This window comes from Lethenteron reissneri, chromosome 22 (assembly GCF_015708825.2).
Source record: "Lethenteron reissneri isolate LAM-NWPU_2019-01 chromosome 22, ASM1570882v1, whole genome shotgun sequence".
Lineage (NCBI taxonomy): Eukaryota > Metazoa > Chordata > Hyperoartia > Petromyzontiformes > Petromyzontidae > Lethenteron > Lethenteron reissneri.
Window position 1 is genome coordinate 3429320 of NC_083800.1, and position 13800 is coordinate 3443119.

Below are 13800 nucleotides of genomic sequence, written 5' to 3' on the forward strand. Positions count from 1 at the left end.
TTTGCATGCGGTCATTGTTCTTAAGTGTAGGATTTAGGCACAAATACGGCCACTGAATGGGCCTACTCTTTACCAATGACGTTACAGAATCTCGAATGTCCCCGACCAGGTAGGGGATTAAAGACATCCGACCGTGACCTCGAAGACAAGTGAATCCACGTGTGTTCCCGTGTCGTTTTCCTGCAGTAATTTTTTTTAAAACACTAGAATTCTCGTTGACGATGGTGCAGACGCTTGCACACCCGCTTGTGGACCCTGTGGACCCCGTGGCCACGCTTGCCCCACGCGCGTTGTGCGTGTAAGCGGGCGCTTGTGTGTGCACCCGGGCGTGTCAGTGGTCTGGCGTCAAATCCGCGCGGTTACATAAAATGTGATTTGGCTGCCGCCTTTCAGCTTTTTAATGTTCATTAATATGACCGCGTGTTTGATTCCCTGAAGTAACCTTCCAGTGGTTGTGGCCAGCCTATGACAAATATAAGCCGCTAGTTTTGAGCCCATTCAAGGATAACAGCTTTTTCACAAGTGCGACAGGATTCGTGGGCAATTGGGATTGGCCCGGGTGGCCGCCTGACTCTTGGCGATTGGTCACCTCGAGTGATATTCTGCTTGTAGCAGCGGTGGCACAGAACGGTGTCTCCCGGTCACAAAGTCGTATTCATTAATTTCAGCAATACGAATGTATTCCGTTGTGTGTGGTAGAAATGTATTTCTGTTCCCTTGTGGGGTATTCAGCTACACTGCGGAGAGCGAGCACGCCCTGAATGAAGCAAACCTGAGTTTGATTCCCAGCCACGATTAACATCAGTGGCAAGCGATATCGGAACTGATCCTGGATTCTCCATTCACCAGCGTGCACAAACAAGCGTGGCGAAGTTTTTACGCAAGCACAACCCCCGTGGCCAATATGGTATTGGGATGCCTTCATCCAGCAGTGGACCGACAAAAGTTACGTGCATAGTAACAGTTTAGGGATGAAGTGTAGAGCATCCCTTTTTCCAAGTATTGAATTTCACAAAGAGCTGTAAATTATTATGCATTATTCTTTTATTGCCCAGCACTGCGTACCATCAAGTTAATGGCTCCAGGCTTCGGGTGCGAGGTTTCTGTGAGCCGGGAGCGAGTGGAAGGGTGGGTTCTTCGTGCAAGCCCGATGTTATTCTTATTCTCTCTCCGGCGAGCGACCAGACACAGCCATTGCAGGATGGTGAACTTCAAACAACGCTGTCAATCCTTTATTTTTTATTAATTTGAAGTTTGTGTTGTTTGAAGACGACCATCCGGCCTTTTGTCTCGTCGCCGCAGTGCCTTGCCCCTGTTTCCGATGGAGCTGCCCTCACTTTGTCAGGGCACGCTAAGCACTTGGTGTGGGTGACGGTTTCCTGCTCCCAGACTAAGCGTCGAGACAGAATTACGACCAATGTCGCTCTCAAAAAAGTTATTTTTTTTTTTGCAACAGAAACATGGAATTAACTCGTGTTGTGCAAAGGAGTACTGTATCGGATATCTCCAATTCACTTGTGTAAATTCCCTTGCTTACCTATTTGTTTACAAGCGCATATGCTAAATACATTCTATGATTGGCTCTCTCCAGAGCTCCTTCTGCTGGGGGTCTTTCCCCCCGGCAGTGATGTGAGCACACGATTGCAGGGATGCACCTTGAACTGTTTATACACGTACAGCTCTTTTGTCAATCCAACAACCTCCCTGTGCCACGCTATTCGTGGGGGTTATTTAGCCCACACTTGACATTGGAGCATAGAAGTAGCATTCTTCACCTGAAGACGGCTGCTTGCGTTGTAGCCGAAACGTCGTGAGAATTATTTTATTTTGTTATGTTTTATTTTTATTATTTTATTACTTCCCTTCTACGTGACTTTACCGAAAGAACCAAGAAGATAGCATAGACAATTGATTAATATGCACTTGTGATCACTTGCGCTTGCATATTTAGACTGGCTCTCAGTTTTGTATCTTGCACTCATTACAGTATTGATTGCATTGTGTGATGATGATGATGATGAAAAAATTTGATTCAACTATGAACATAGATTGTTACACACAACGAACAAGTGTGTAATAATAATAATTTCGTTTGTATTTATTTTTTCTTGTATGTGATGTGAGATAGGTTCACGTGGCCCTTCCAGTCACTGTGAGTGGCCACTACAACAACCACAATGCCAAAAAAAAAAATCCGCTATTTGAATTGAATCGCCACCCTGAATCAGGGGGATTATAATCATTACACCTCTTCCATTGTGTATACGTGTTCACGTAGCACAAATATGCAGAGCGCATTTGCAGAATATAAACACAACATTGAAATAAGTACTGATGTTTCCAACGGTATTCGTGATAGCGTTAATGACAAACATTTATGCCATTATACTTTAAAGCAAACACGATTTAATTGTATGGCCCTGTGTATTTACATGGCCGAATTTTTTTGTTGTTCAAGTGCTTGTTTGTCCAGTTTAAATATTTAAGCTTTTTTTATGGAACATTTAAAGCCAATTTCTGGGAACTGGTGATCTTTTTCAAAAGTAGTAATTTTCTTGGGAGTCAGGGTGTTATTTTTGGATCTCTGATGCACTTGTGTACCCGAGAATTATTGCAGGGCTTTTTGAGAGTATTACACTGATGAACTTTTAACCATCTCTCATAGATGCTTACAAAGTATTCGTAAATCAATAGTATTATTTCCAGCAGATTTAAACTTACTTCAAATCCCGCCCCCCCGCCCCCCCCCAATTAAACCAAAACATCATTGGCATTTAAACGTCTCTTTAAAGCATTGGTTAATAATGCTTTCTAAGGTGAAGTTGAAAGCGTTTGTGCATTCGCTGTGTCCTTCCATCCGTCTGTCCTTACTACTGTCTGCCTGCAACTGGGAGGCACGATAAACCCGTAAAAGACGATCCCACATGAATGAGACTTCAGTGTAAAGTTGTGTTGCTGTCGGAGGCGAACGCTGTAGAAAAACTGGCCACGTTGGTCAAAGGGTCGCCCAAAACCAGGAGACCTAAAGCTGAAGCGTGCGTGCTCTCTCTGGGCAGAACCGCTATCCCAGCACCGCTGTCTGATTGCGACCTACGGACGTACTGCTTCCTGTGCTCCCTGGCTCGAGTCCTTCCTACGATTTGTTATTCGCAACTGTCTTAATTGGCAAATAGAAGTTATTTATTGACACCTGCTCATGTGCAGTCGCAGCAGCACGGCCCTTTTTCTCAATCCGCTGCTGGATGAAGTGCCTCTCCCCACGGCATGTGGGTCATCGAGGTTGTTTTCACCGTACTTCACCACTGTTCGGTGCCAGCCTGTGAATATGGGGGCAGAGAAGCATGGTACGGCAATGTATTTTGCCTCGCTGCCCTACGCTGACCTCTGCTAGACTCCCAGTGTAGCCCCACAGCAGCCTATGCATGGTGGTCACCCATCTACGCACTATCTCGGCTAGATCCTGCTTAACTTCTGAGTTCTGAAGAGATCGGGTACAGTCTGGGTGATTTGGTCATCGGACCCCTTATGTATACATTACGCACCTTCGAATGCCTTTGTATTTTTCCAGCTTATTAAAGCCTTGATTTTAAGCAAAAGCACCCAGATTAAGTAAAAGTCGTTCATACAGAGGGCTCATTCAAGGCCAAAAGCAAAGGAAACGTTTCCACACTTGTGGCATAGGTTATCAAAATATTTATCCCACACTGAGAAACTGTTTCTAATATTTTCCAGGTTCCTGCATGGTTTTTTAAAAGTATTAAACAGGTTATAAAGTGTAAATAACACTGATCGCCACATGTGCTGCGCTATTTAAAATCCGGATAAGTTGCCGGAGTTGGGAATTAAACTCGGCATTAAGTGAATTTAATTTTGTGCAAAAACAATACACATCACAGCACAAGATATACCTTTCTCCGTGAAAGCCGGCAAAAAATTATACGCAGAAATAAAAATATTCTCGAATTTAAGCAAAAAGCTAACTGTAGGCGTAATTCAAACAAGCACTTCAAAACGGCCATTGTTGTTCTTGGTGGTGGAGGAACGGGCTGCTCCAATGCCACGCTCCCCCTTATACTTTTATTACTGGTAACGATCCTTTAAATCACTTGCACATGTGCGAGTCAATTACTGCCAGCAATCAACATACCAAAACACATCAGCGTGGCATAATGCGCAATTGTGTCAGCTTTTACAATTTGCCATCAATTTGTTTCCAGATTGGCCCCTTAAAGATGAAAATGCATTCGCGCTCGTGGACGTTTCCCCGCACCGCCGTGAAAATGCGGCCCTGAATCGGCTTTAGGCTAGCCGTCCAGCAAAGACGGTCACCGCATCGCGCGCTTTCAGATGCGCTCCTGCGGCCGTCTGGAACGCTCTTCCTTCCGATAATAGGAAGCCACCGAAGCTATGCACTTTTAAATCATCATCTAGATTGAAGACTTTATAACTGCTTTTTTGCATTTAGTTTGTTGTCCTTCCCCCGGACCTCCGATTAGCACGGTTGGCAACGTACGGTGTGAAAGAAGTTCAACGTACATATATACATACAAGCGGCGGTGGTGGAGGAGGCTCCCGCTTGCCAGCCGGGGATGGCACCTTTTCAAATGCGCGGCGCGGTTTATGAGATGCGCCTCGCCTGGTATGCAGGAGGTCGTTGGTTCCATCCCAATCCTGACACTTGCATGTTTGGAGTTTGCATGTTCTCGCTGTCTCTCCTCGTGGTCGCGTGGATTTCTCTCCAGTTGCTGCTATCCGGCTGCTATAAATTTACACACGATGATAAGCCACCTCGTTGAGCGTTCATTTGCAGCCAGGCGGCTTCTGAAGAAGAGCTGTATAGCTCAGTGGGCCTTGCCTGGTCAAATAAAAAGTTTACTTTTAGTTTCTAATTTGAGAGATAAACGGCTGGTAATGATTTTTCAGGAGCCGCGTCTTCCTTGATCGGCGGAGGCTCATTGATAGTTGACAATGGCTTGTTTGTTATGAATAAGCTTCAAGCGCTTTTACGTTTTTTGTTACTTGTTGTGGCATTTCGTTCTCTAAAAAAAACCTACTTTCCGTAGAGCTTACATAATTGCGTTTTTATGTGTGTGCTTAATGGACGCATAATGTGTTGTTTGGCCTTTTCAATGAGACGTTTTCCATTCCTCTTTGCACTAATCGTGACTCCTGCTGTTGAAATTTAGTGGGAAAAAAGCTGGAAATGTTTCTTGTTTGCTGCATCCAGTCAAACTATGGCTTTATTGAAACTGCAATTGAAGGTGGAAACAAACACACGCACACACACACGTATTTTCGTTTTGAGTCTTCATGCACCATTTAGATTTCTCAACGGGAGAGGTGCATTCCATGAAATACATGCATGGCCAGCATATACATATAAATATACACTGCGAGCTGCATTCACATGTTTACTTTTCGTAACATTTCATAAACCCCTGCCAAGAAGCACAGCCTACCCCCCCCCCCCCACTTCTGGTAACCATGGGAACCGTACAGATGGTTAATTGATCCGCCGTAGGGGTTCCGTGTAGGGTAATGTGCCCTAAGTAGAGAGTTGCTGTAGTTTTTACGCTTTTGTGAGGGATGGAGCAGTGGCACGGTGGGTAGTGCAGTGCACTATGAGCCTGCTGTCCTGAATTCAATCGCCTGTCACGTCTAACAATCAGCGGGGTGTCAAATCTCCACTGGTCCTGGGCCTTCCCCTCCACCAGCTTGGAGAAGTGTGGTCAAATAACCCCCGCTACCGGCAATGGCGTGGGGAGTTTTACATCGTGGTGAATCTACAAAGGGTTGTGAATATACATTATTTTGGGTCGTGTATACGGTCATATTCAGCCATGATCTGTCCACTGCTTGATGAAGGCCTCCAAAAGCAGGCGGCGTCCCTCAGGGTTGCGCTGTGAAGCAGCATTCCACCTCTCAGTGAATTGGGAAAAGGCTGTAAATTAAAAGCCCTCATCAGTTGACTCATCTAGATACAAACTGTTTCTTCCTGTGTCCAGGGACCAGTTAAATATTTCGCCAAGACCTCTGCGCTTGCTCTCTCTCTCCGAGACACATTGCAGTCGCATAAGCGCATATTGAGAGATTTATTTTGGGGCATGTAAAAAAATGCAAGTTCTCGGTGACTTGAAGCCAGAGATGGTAGAACACCACATTGTTCCACGCTGACTCTGCTAGCGTGCCCTGTTTGAGTTGGCTGAGTGTCTCGCCTTCCTTAACAAAACTTCCCTTCCATATGAATCGGGGAAGTCACATCTGGAGGGGTCGGGTTTCAGTGCTCGGTAGCCGAGAAAGCCACACAAGCCATGAAATTGTATTAGGCTGTTGCTTGCTTGCCACCTGTCATTAGGTCTGCTGTGAGATAAGTTGTGCTCGAGTGACCTCACTCGTAAGTAGTGAAATGTTTTGAACAAAAGTGGATTGTTCACGCTTTTCGACCAAGGTTGACAGCGTTGATGCATTAGTTCTGTCCGTCTGTCCGTCTGTCCTTCTGCCTGTGTCTCTGTCATGGGGTTGCTGGGGTGTGACGAGGTGGTGGGGTGATTATAACCTACCAATGTTGGTACTATTTGAGTCAAATGAATTTAATGCCAACTTACGTGGTATACATTAACTGGAGCCTTACATTTGAACTTAAATTATACTTTGAACTACCGTGCAAATATTTGCTCTTACAAACCCTGAAAACTTTTCTGAGTAAGAATATTTCAAGAAACAGTTTAAGTCTTTCAGAACCTAATAAAAATAAAAATTATATCACAAAGCATATTTCCTAGTGTTCAGCGGTACACATTTCAAAACACAACCCCTAATGGGCCCCAAAGATCACGTGACAACTCCTTCACCGTGCTTGCGAACTCTAGCCATTCGACAATATTTGCCACGTATTACCGTGCGTTCATTTGAAACGTCTTGCGCAAATCACATTTTTAATGCGCAACAAACGGCCCCATCGCTGTGATTATCTGGAGCGCTGTGGCCCTCCTGTTTACAAAATGCTCACTTGACCGGTCTTGCTCGATGGGGTGCAAGACCAAATAAAACAGTCCCCTCTGTGAGCTCCTAACAGCAAACCTGGCTGACATTTTAAAAAGTGGGAAAGCATACAGTTAATAAAGTCACGTTGCAAGTCGAGAATTCTGAGTTGATGGTAGCAGGTAAATATTTACGCCCAAGATGTTGGGAAAGCTGTCCCATTTTTACAACGGTCGTCACTTTAAGGACGCGTGGCAGCTCTGGCTAATCGTGAGGTAGCGCCGCTCACGCACGGTTGTTTGTGGCGCCGTCCTCACCGCCCGTCCTTCACCTTGTGAGAGGTTCCTGCATCTTTTGTTTTGTTTAGCGCATGAAAACAAACTATTAAGTTACACCAATTAATTATACGAGTGTATTTTTTGCCAGGTTACAGATTGCCTACATGTGTTCAGTTTTTTTCCAAATACATATACACTTTAGTTCTATGTACTCAAGTGTTTTGCCCGGGTTTCTGATGACGCTTAATGGGTCTGACTTGGCCGGGAACCTACACTAAACAGTAACACAATGCGAGCATTGTAATGCTTGCCGGCCTGTGGAACGCGGGACCGCGAGCAACGTAACGTGCGGCTTTGCTACGAACTCGCAGAACGATCATCCATCATTCGCCGGAAGGACCACCTTTTTCGCGAAGGGCGCGCATCGCATGTAACGATTGTGCTGAGGGGGGCCCCCGTAACCCCTGAACAGAGGGTCACTTGGGGTGAATGCTCATTTGTGGCTCGTACGGGGATTAAGGTCGTTAAAAATCCACGGGTGCGCCCCCCTGCTTGGAGTTGCATTGAAAGAGGAGCGTTGTGGATTATAGAAGATACGCAGGTAAAGTTGACCACTTTGAGTTTTAAGAATAGTAAGTGGGGTCGGGTAGGACACTTCGCTGGAAGGTGTGATGGATGGTGGGCGAGAATAACAACAGAATGCCAGCCAAAAGGTAGCATCCTCCCCCCCCCCCTTTGTATTAGTATGTCCACCGCAGTGATGTAGATGATGAAAATTAACTCGTGTGCAGGTGAAAGGTGGATTGTTGCGCCGCATTGTGGAGAGCGGTAGTTGTGGCGGTTAGCGCGCTGCGCTATAAACCTGGCGGCCCGAGTTCGATTGTCGCTCACGGCCACCGCCAGTGACGATTATCTAGACTGGTCCTAGGCCTCCCATAGGTTAACTCAGCCTCAAATGAGTACCTGGTGCGGTGTGTAGTAAACATCGCCACTGGAGAGACAAAGGCGGTCAGACATGGCGCTGGCCATCCACCCCCGGGGGTCTTAGTTACACCGCATGACCGTGAGAGATGATGACCACTCAAGGAGGCCTTCATCCCTCTTCACTTACCAGCGTGATTTGCGCACGCCAGTCACGGGGAATTTACCACCAAGCCGCTCGATTGTGGCCAAGAGGCAAACGACCCAGAATGTTTCCCGACCTCATCTTCAGATCTGAAGAGCTAAATAGGATTGAGATTTGCATGGGTGATGACCATTTCCAAATAGGTTGCTTATAGGGATGCGGGGCCATGTGGTAGGGAGGAGAGGGCAGTAAATAATAAAATCCATTGTTGTCTTATATTGTACTTCTCTGATGCATTAATTTGTGCTACCCGCCTTTACCATCCCATCCCCTTTCCCCCCAGCTTTTGTTGTGATTCAGAGTCATGATTCGATTTATAAATAAATTTCGTTAGTGTCAGCCGGGCCACGTGATCTGATCATATACAATGTACACCGCATGTATTGCTGTATCGTGAGTGAGAGACTACACACGAATCGATGAACCGACCACACTGGGGCTCTGGAATAATGTGTATACCTCCGATATATATATATGTGCCTGTGTGCGTGTGCGTGTTTGCGCACGCAGGACGAGTACGCGACAGATGGCCCTGACGTGGGCTATGGCTCGTTCCACCAGCAGTACTGGGTGGACGGGCGTCTGATCGCCGTGGGTGTCTTGGACATTCTCCCACGCTGCCTGTCCTCCGTGTACCTCTACTACGACCCCGACTTTGCCTTCCTCTCCATGGGCATCTACTCCGCGCTCAGGTGCGCTGGCGCGGCCCCCACACCCCCGATGTTACACAGCCTCCTTTCTACCGCAGTGGTAGTCCCCTGTCTTCTGCTCCCTTTAGAACTGCTTGTTGTGTTTAGTTTGTTGTCCTTCACCCGCACCTGCGATTAGCATGGTTTGCTACGTACGGTGCGAAAGAAGTTCAGCACACATACATATGTGGATGATCGGTTGTGTGTCCACTCAGCCTTACGCAAATAGTCATTATAAGTGCTTTCGATATGGGTTGAGGAGCGGTGGCACAGTGGTTTGCGTGCAGCGCTATGAATCTGGCGACCTGGCCACGGCTAACATCGGTGCCGATTGATATGTGAACTGATCCTGGGCCATCGCGTCTTCACCAAGCTGTATTGAAGAGTGTGGTGAAGTATGGTCGAGCAACCCGTATGACCGAGACAAGGCATGGGGGGGCCTTCATCCAGCAGTGGATTGACAAAGGGCCGCAAGTAAGTGTAAACATAGGTCATACATTAACCCTACTACCACTTCACGTGGAGTATCAGAGTTTGTTGCGTCTTTGCGGCGCTTTATCACTTTAGTTTATCTGACTGCAATGCCTGCCAAGTGTTCACAATCATTGCGTCTTAATGGTGCAATGCACAATGCATTATTCATACACCTAAAGTGTATTCCGCTGTGGACTAGTATTGATTGCCTTGCCTATTTATTGCAACACTTTGTGAACATAGTCGGTGCTTGGATTCTTGCGATAAAAGTCATTTGTTTGCACGGGTTTCTTGCGCTCAAAGTATACTGTGCGGGCTCACAACAGAATTATCGTGAAATTGATGTGAACAGCACAAAATGATGAAGTATCAAATTACGTTCGCATCTGATTTCAATAATGAGAAGCTGGAAGTTAATTGCGTGCGTTTACCCTGGAGACTGGTTCACCACAGTGTTTGGTAGCTCCCTACGCATGCATTGGAACATTTCGTCATTCCCTGATTGATCTATTTGCTTCAGATTTCCCCAGTGCAATTAACTAACGAGGCTCTTGCAGTGTATTAAAGGGGTTCCCTAATTTAACATTTCCTTTGCTTAAGATTCTCGATGATTTTTAACGACTAAACTAAAAAAATCCACCCAAAGGGATGTCTTTATAATTCTGCTCTGAAAAACCCAACACTTATCAAACAGGTATTTTGGAGATCTGTAAAGCTGTGGCCACAACACTGCTGCATCTGTGACTTATATTCGGGTCCCTGTATGTCACCCCTGTAGGACTTTCTGAGTATTCACACGCCATGATTGAAAGCTCTGCTGAGAGCAATTCATACAACTGAAACCGATACGGAGTTTGCCATTATTTGCCAATGCTCCTGGAAAACATTGGTTCGGAAGGCGAATTATTCTACTCTGTTATAACCCACAGTGGAACGGTGGTGCAGCGCGTTGAACCATAAACTCACCGACCCAAGTTCATTTCCCGCTCACGGCTAACCTCAGTGGCAAGTCGTATATCTGAACCGGTCCTGGGGCTTCCTGCCCCACCCTTCACTATCCCAGCTGAGCAGTGTGATGAGGTGTAGTAAAACAATGCTGACGACTAGAAATGGCATGGGCAGGCTCTAATCCAGCAGTGGAATGACAAAAAGCTGCTCATTATTACCCACAGTCTACCACGACAGTATGTAATACTTGATTAAGTGTTTGAATGCACGCACAAATACTTTTTAATTTCGCGTACTGCTTAACTTTGAACACTATCGCAAGGATTTGAATAGCCACCCGTCTGTCCGTGTGTTAACGTCCTCAAAATCACGTAATCAAACGGAGCACATGCGGCGTGGACAACCTGGAATATTAAGCCGAGCGGTGTCCGTATAGCAGTGTACCAGATGGCACAGCCGCTTGTCTGCTCGTGCTGTGGAGTGGCCCAGCTGTGCCGCTCACTGCTTTTACATTAACCCTCAAGTGCCACCAACCGGCTAATGGAGACACTCGAGTTGTTTTAGTGTCCTTTTGTTTGTCCACATTCCAGAGCCGCTGTGCGGTGGCTTGATAGCAGGCGCGCCGCCCTGCCCATCGCTCGCTCGCCCGCTTTGGCGCGTGCGGGAGATGCCCTTCCGAGCATAACACTGGTCAACAAAAAAAAATTCTGGCCTGGACTTTTGCAGCTGTTTTAGACTAATTTCAGGGTGCTGATTCCAAATCTGATTTCAGATTTGCTCGATCACATCTCATTTTTATGCTATCGGCATACCCCATTTTCATTGATTTTACCCGAAATTAACTCTGTCGCTTATGATTGCAAGTTGTTGCGAGTCAGTGACTGCTTTATTTATAAAATATGGTGCTGTATTTTTAGGATGGTGTGTTTATAATATCATTTTATGTAGATATCCACATTTATTTAATATTTTTCTTCTGCAGTTTTTATTGAAAATGTAATATTTGATATGCCAGATTTGGAATCAGCACCCCAAAATTACCTTAAAACCGTTGGAATACCTTATGCCAGAAAAAGTGTGTTGACCAGTGTTATCGGAGGCCGTGGCACATAGCAACGCGCTCCCCAGAGCTTCGTTGAGAAGATGCCGTGGTCAATATAGGATTTAAATAATTAAGCATATGATTAGGTTATGGTGTCTCTAAATGGGAAAACAAATTAGTTCTGGAGGAAATGTGTGAAATGTTATTTTTCTGTCCCATCAGCCAGCTCGCTAACTGAAATTTACATGAAATATTAAAAATGTTTAACGGCTCTGGTTTATTAAATCTACTGTCATCTGTCCGGTACAATGTGTTTATTCCCGGCAAGATGTTCTCTGGAAAAAGGCGTGTTTATGATTTAGCTATTCCCTGTTATAAGTAATCGTTATTTATCAACGTTATTTAAAAAAAATCCCTGAGTACTGGGCATCTAATAATTTCCCTTCGACCTCCCCCCACACTAGCGTGCTGTGTATCTCTCCGATGTGTATTCTGCTTTTACCGCTTATCATTCAGCGTGATGTGCGGTCGTGTTCCCGGTGAGCGCGCTGCGTGACGAACCTGGCACCCTGCGTTCGATTCCCGCTCAAGGCCAACAGAAGACGATTATCTGAACTGTTCCCGGGCCTCCCCTAGGTTAATATTTGCGTCCGTGGTTAAATCAGGAGCCTACGTGCTTATATTAGGTTTCAGAATCGCGTGAGTTATTTACTTGCTTGCTTTATAAGTGTAAATTATTCTTCAAATGAGTACTCATGTGTAAACCGTAACTATGGAGACAAAGGCAGTCGTGCGTGCTGCTGGCCACCCACCCCCTCGTGTGCCGTGTCGCCCTTTATAGATACTCACTAGCAGCACTTGCCCCAAAATTCTGTTAAGTCTATACGGCGGGGTGGGAAGCTTTGTCTTGTCTTTGTTCGACACACTACACTCGGTGTAACTCGAAAACTAACCGGAGCGCTGTAGCGCACGGCCAACCGACCCCGGAGACCTTTGCAGAGTTTGCTTGCTTCACCCAAACTTCTCTTGTTGTTGTCGGTCTTGTTTTGTTCGATGCAGAGAGGTGGCGTTCACACGGCAGCTGTACACGCAGGCGCCGGCACTCCGCTACTACTACATGGGCTTTTACATCCATTCCTGCCCCAAGATGAGATACAAGGTGAACTCAGCTCTTTGTCTGTTGTTGAATCCGCAATTCTGCAACGTCAACAAATTATACAAGGGGCGCAAAATTGCAGAGGAGAGGCGGTAAGCGGCTCAAAAAAGCGTGCATATTATCCATCATTGACATCATCGTCATCACTATTCAGTTATTTAAATGTGCCTAGCTTTCAGATTACGTCTCGAGAACATGAACGTTAAATTTCGATTGAAAGCTTTCGTGACGGCAGGGATTCATATTGTTGGTTCTTTCGGTAAAGTCACATAGAAGGGAAAAAAAAATTATCACGACGTTTCGAATGCAACACAAGCAATCATCAGGTGTGAAAACCACAGCAAAACATTTATTTGCTTTGGTTTTCACACCTGATGATGATTGCCTGTGTTGCAATCGAAACGTCGTGAGAATTGTATTGTTTTATTTTTATTATTTTATTGTTTCCCTTCTACGTGACTTTACCGAAAGAACCAAGAATAACATGAACGTTGTACAGGGATGAGCAATGCGGGGCGTGAACCTTGACTGGTGAGAGCGGGGGAAAATAGTTCTCTCGCCTTGGAGTTGGAAAGAATTTCCCACCGTGTTAGATTTTACTGTTCGTCACCACTAGGGGTCGCTTGGTGCATCCGATCGTAAATCAAACCCGCAGATTTGGCCCTATATGGATGCGGTGGGGTAGCCGTTCCGCATTTAACTCGAGAATCAACAGTAGTAGTCCGAGGCGATCACTCCCTGTGTGCAAGGCCTCAGTGTCGTCTCGCCACCGAATGCATTGTATTCGGCGTTCAATGTTAAGGAAATACAGATGTGTGAGTTTATTGAATGGAATCAAAGATGGCCTTTTGCACGTCCCGGACGTTCACAACGCCTTAGTTGGAGTGTTTAAAACTCTACAGTAGGTCCGCCTAAAAAAGGTCAGGCCTGTTTATCCAAGTTGGAGTGGATCAGAGTGTGTTTGTTCTCGCTAAGCAAGCATATTTTTAACTTGAAGAAATTGAATCTCCGGCAAGTCATGAACTCTGGCTTTAAATAGGTTATTTATCCTTTCCTTTACCGAGAGGATATTGCAGCTACTCGCGCCGATTTTTATCTCGAAAGCT

General features: G+C 45.8%; 1 protein-coding gene across 4 annotated transcripts in view; it reads left to right on the forward strand.

Moving 5' to 3' along the window:
* Positions 1–13800, forward strand: part of ATE1 (arginyltransferase 1) — a 95667-nt gene that overhangs the window by 41384 nt on the left and 40483 nt on the right. For all 4 annotated transcript variants that reach the window (XM_061556362.1, XM_061556364.1, XM_061556361.1 and 1 more), the window contains 2 exons: positions 8896–9077; positions 12598–12697. In XM_061556362.1, the coding sequence (XP_061412346.1) occupies positions 8896–9077; positions 12598–12697 (282 nt within the window). The remainder of the gene's footprint in view (positions 1–8895; positions 9078–12597; positions 12698–13800) is intronic.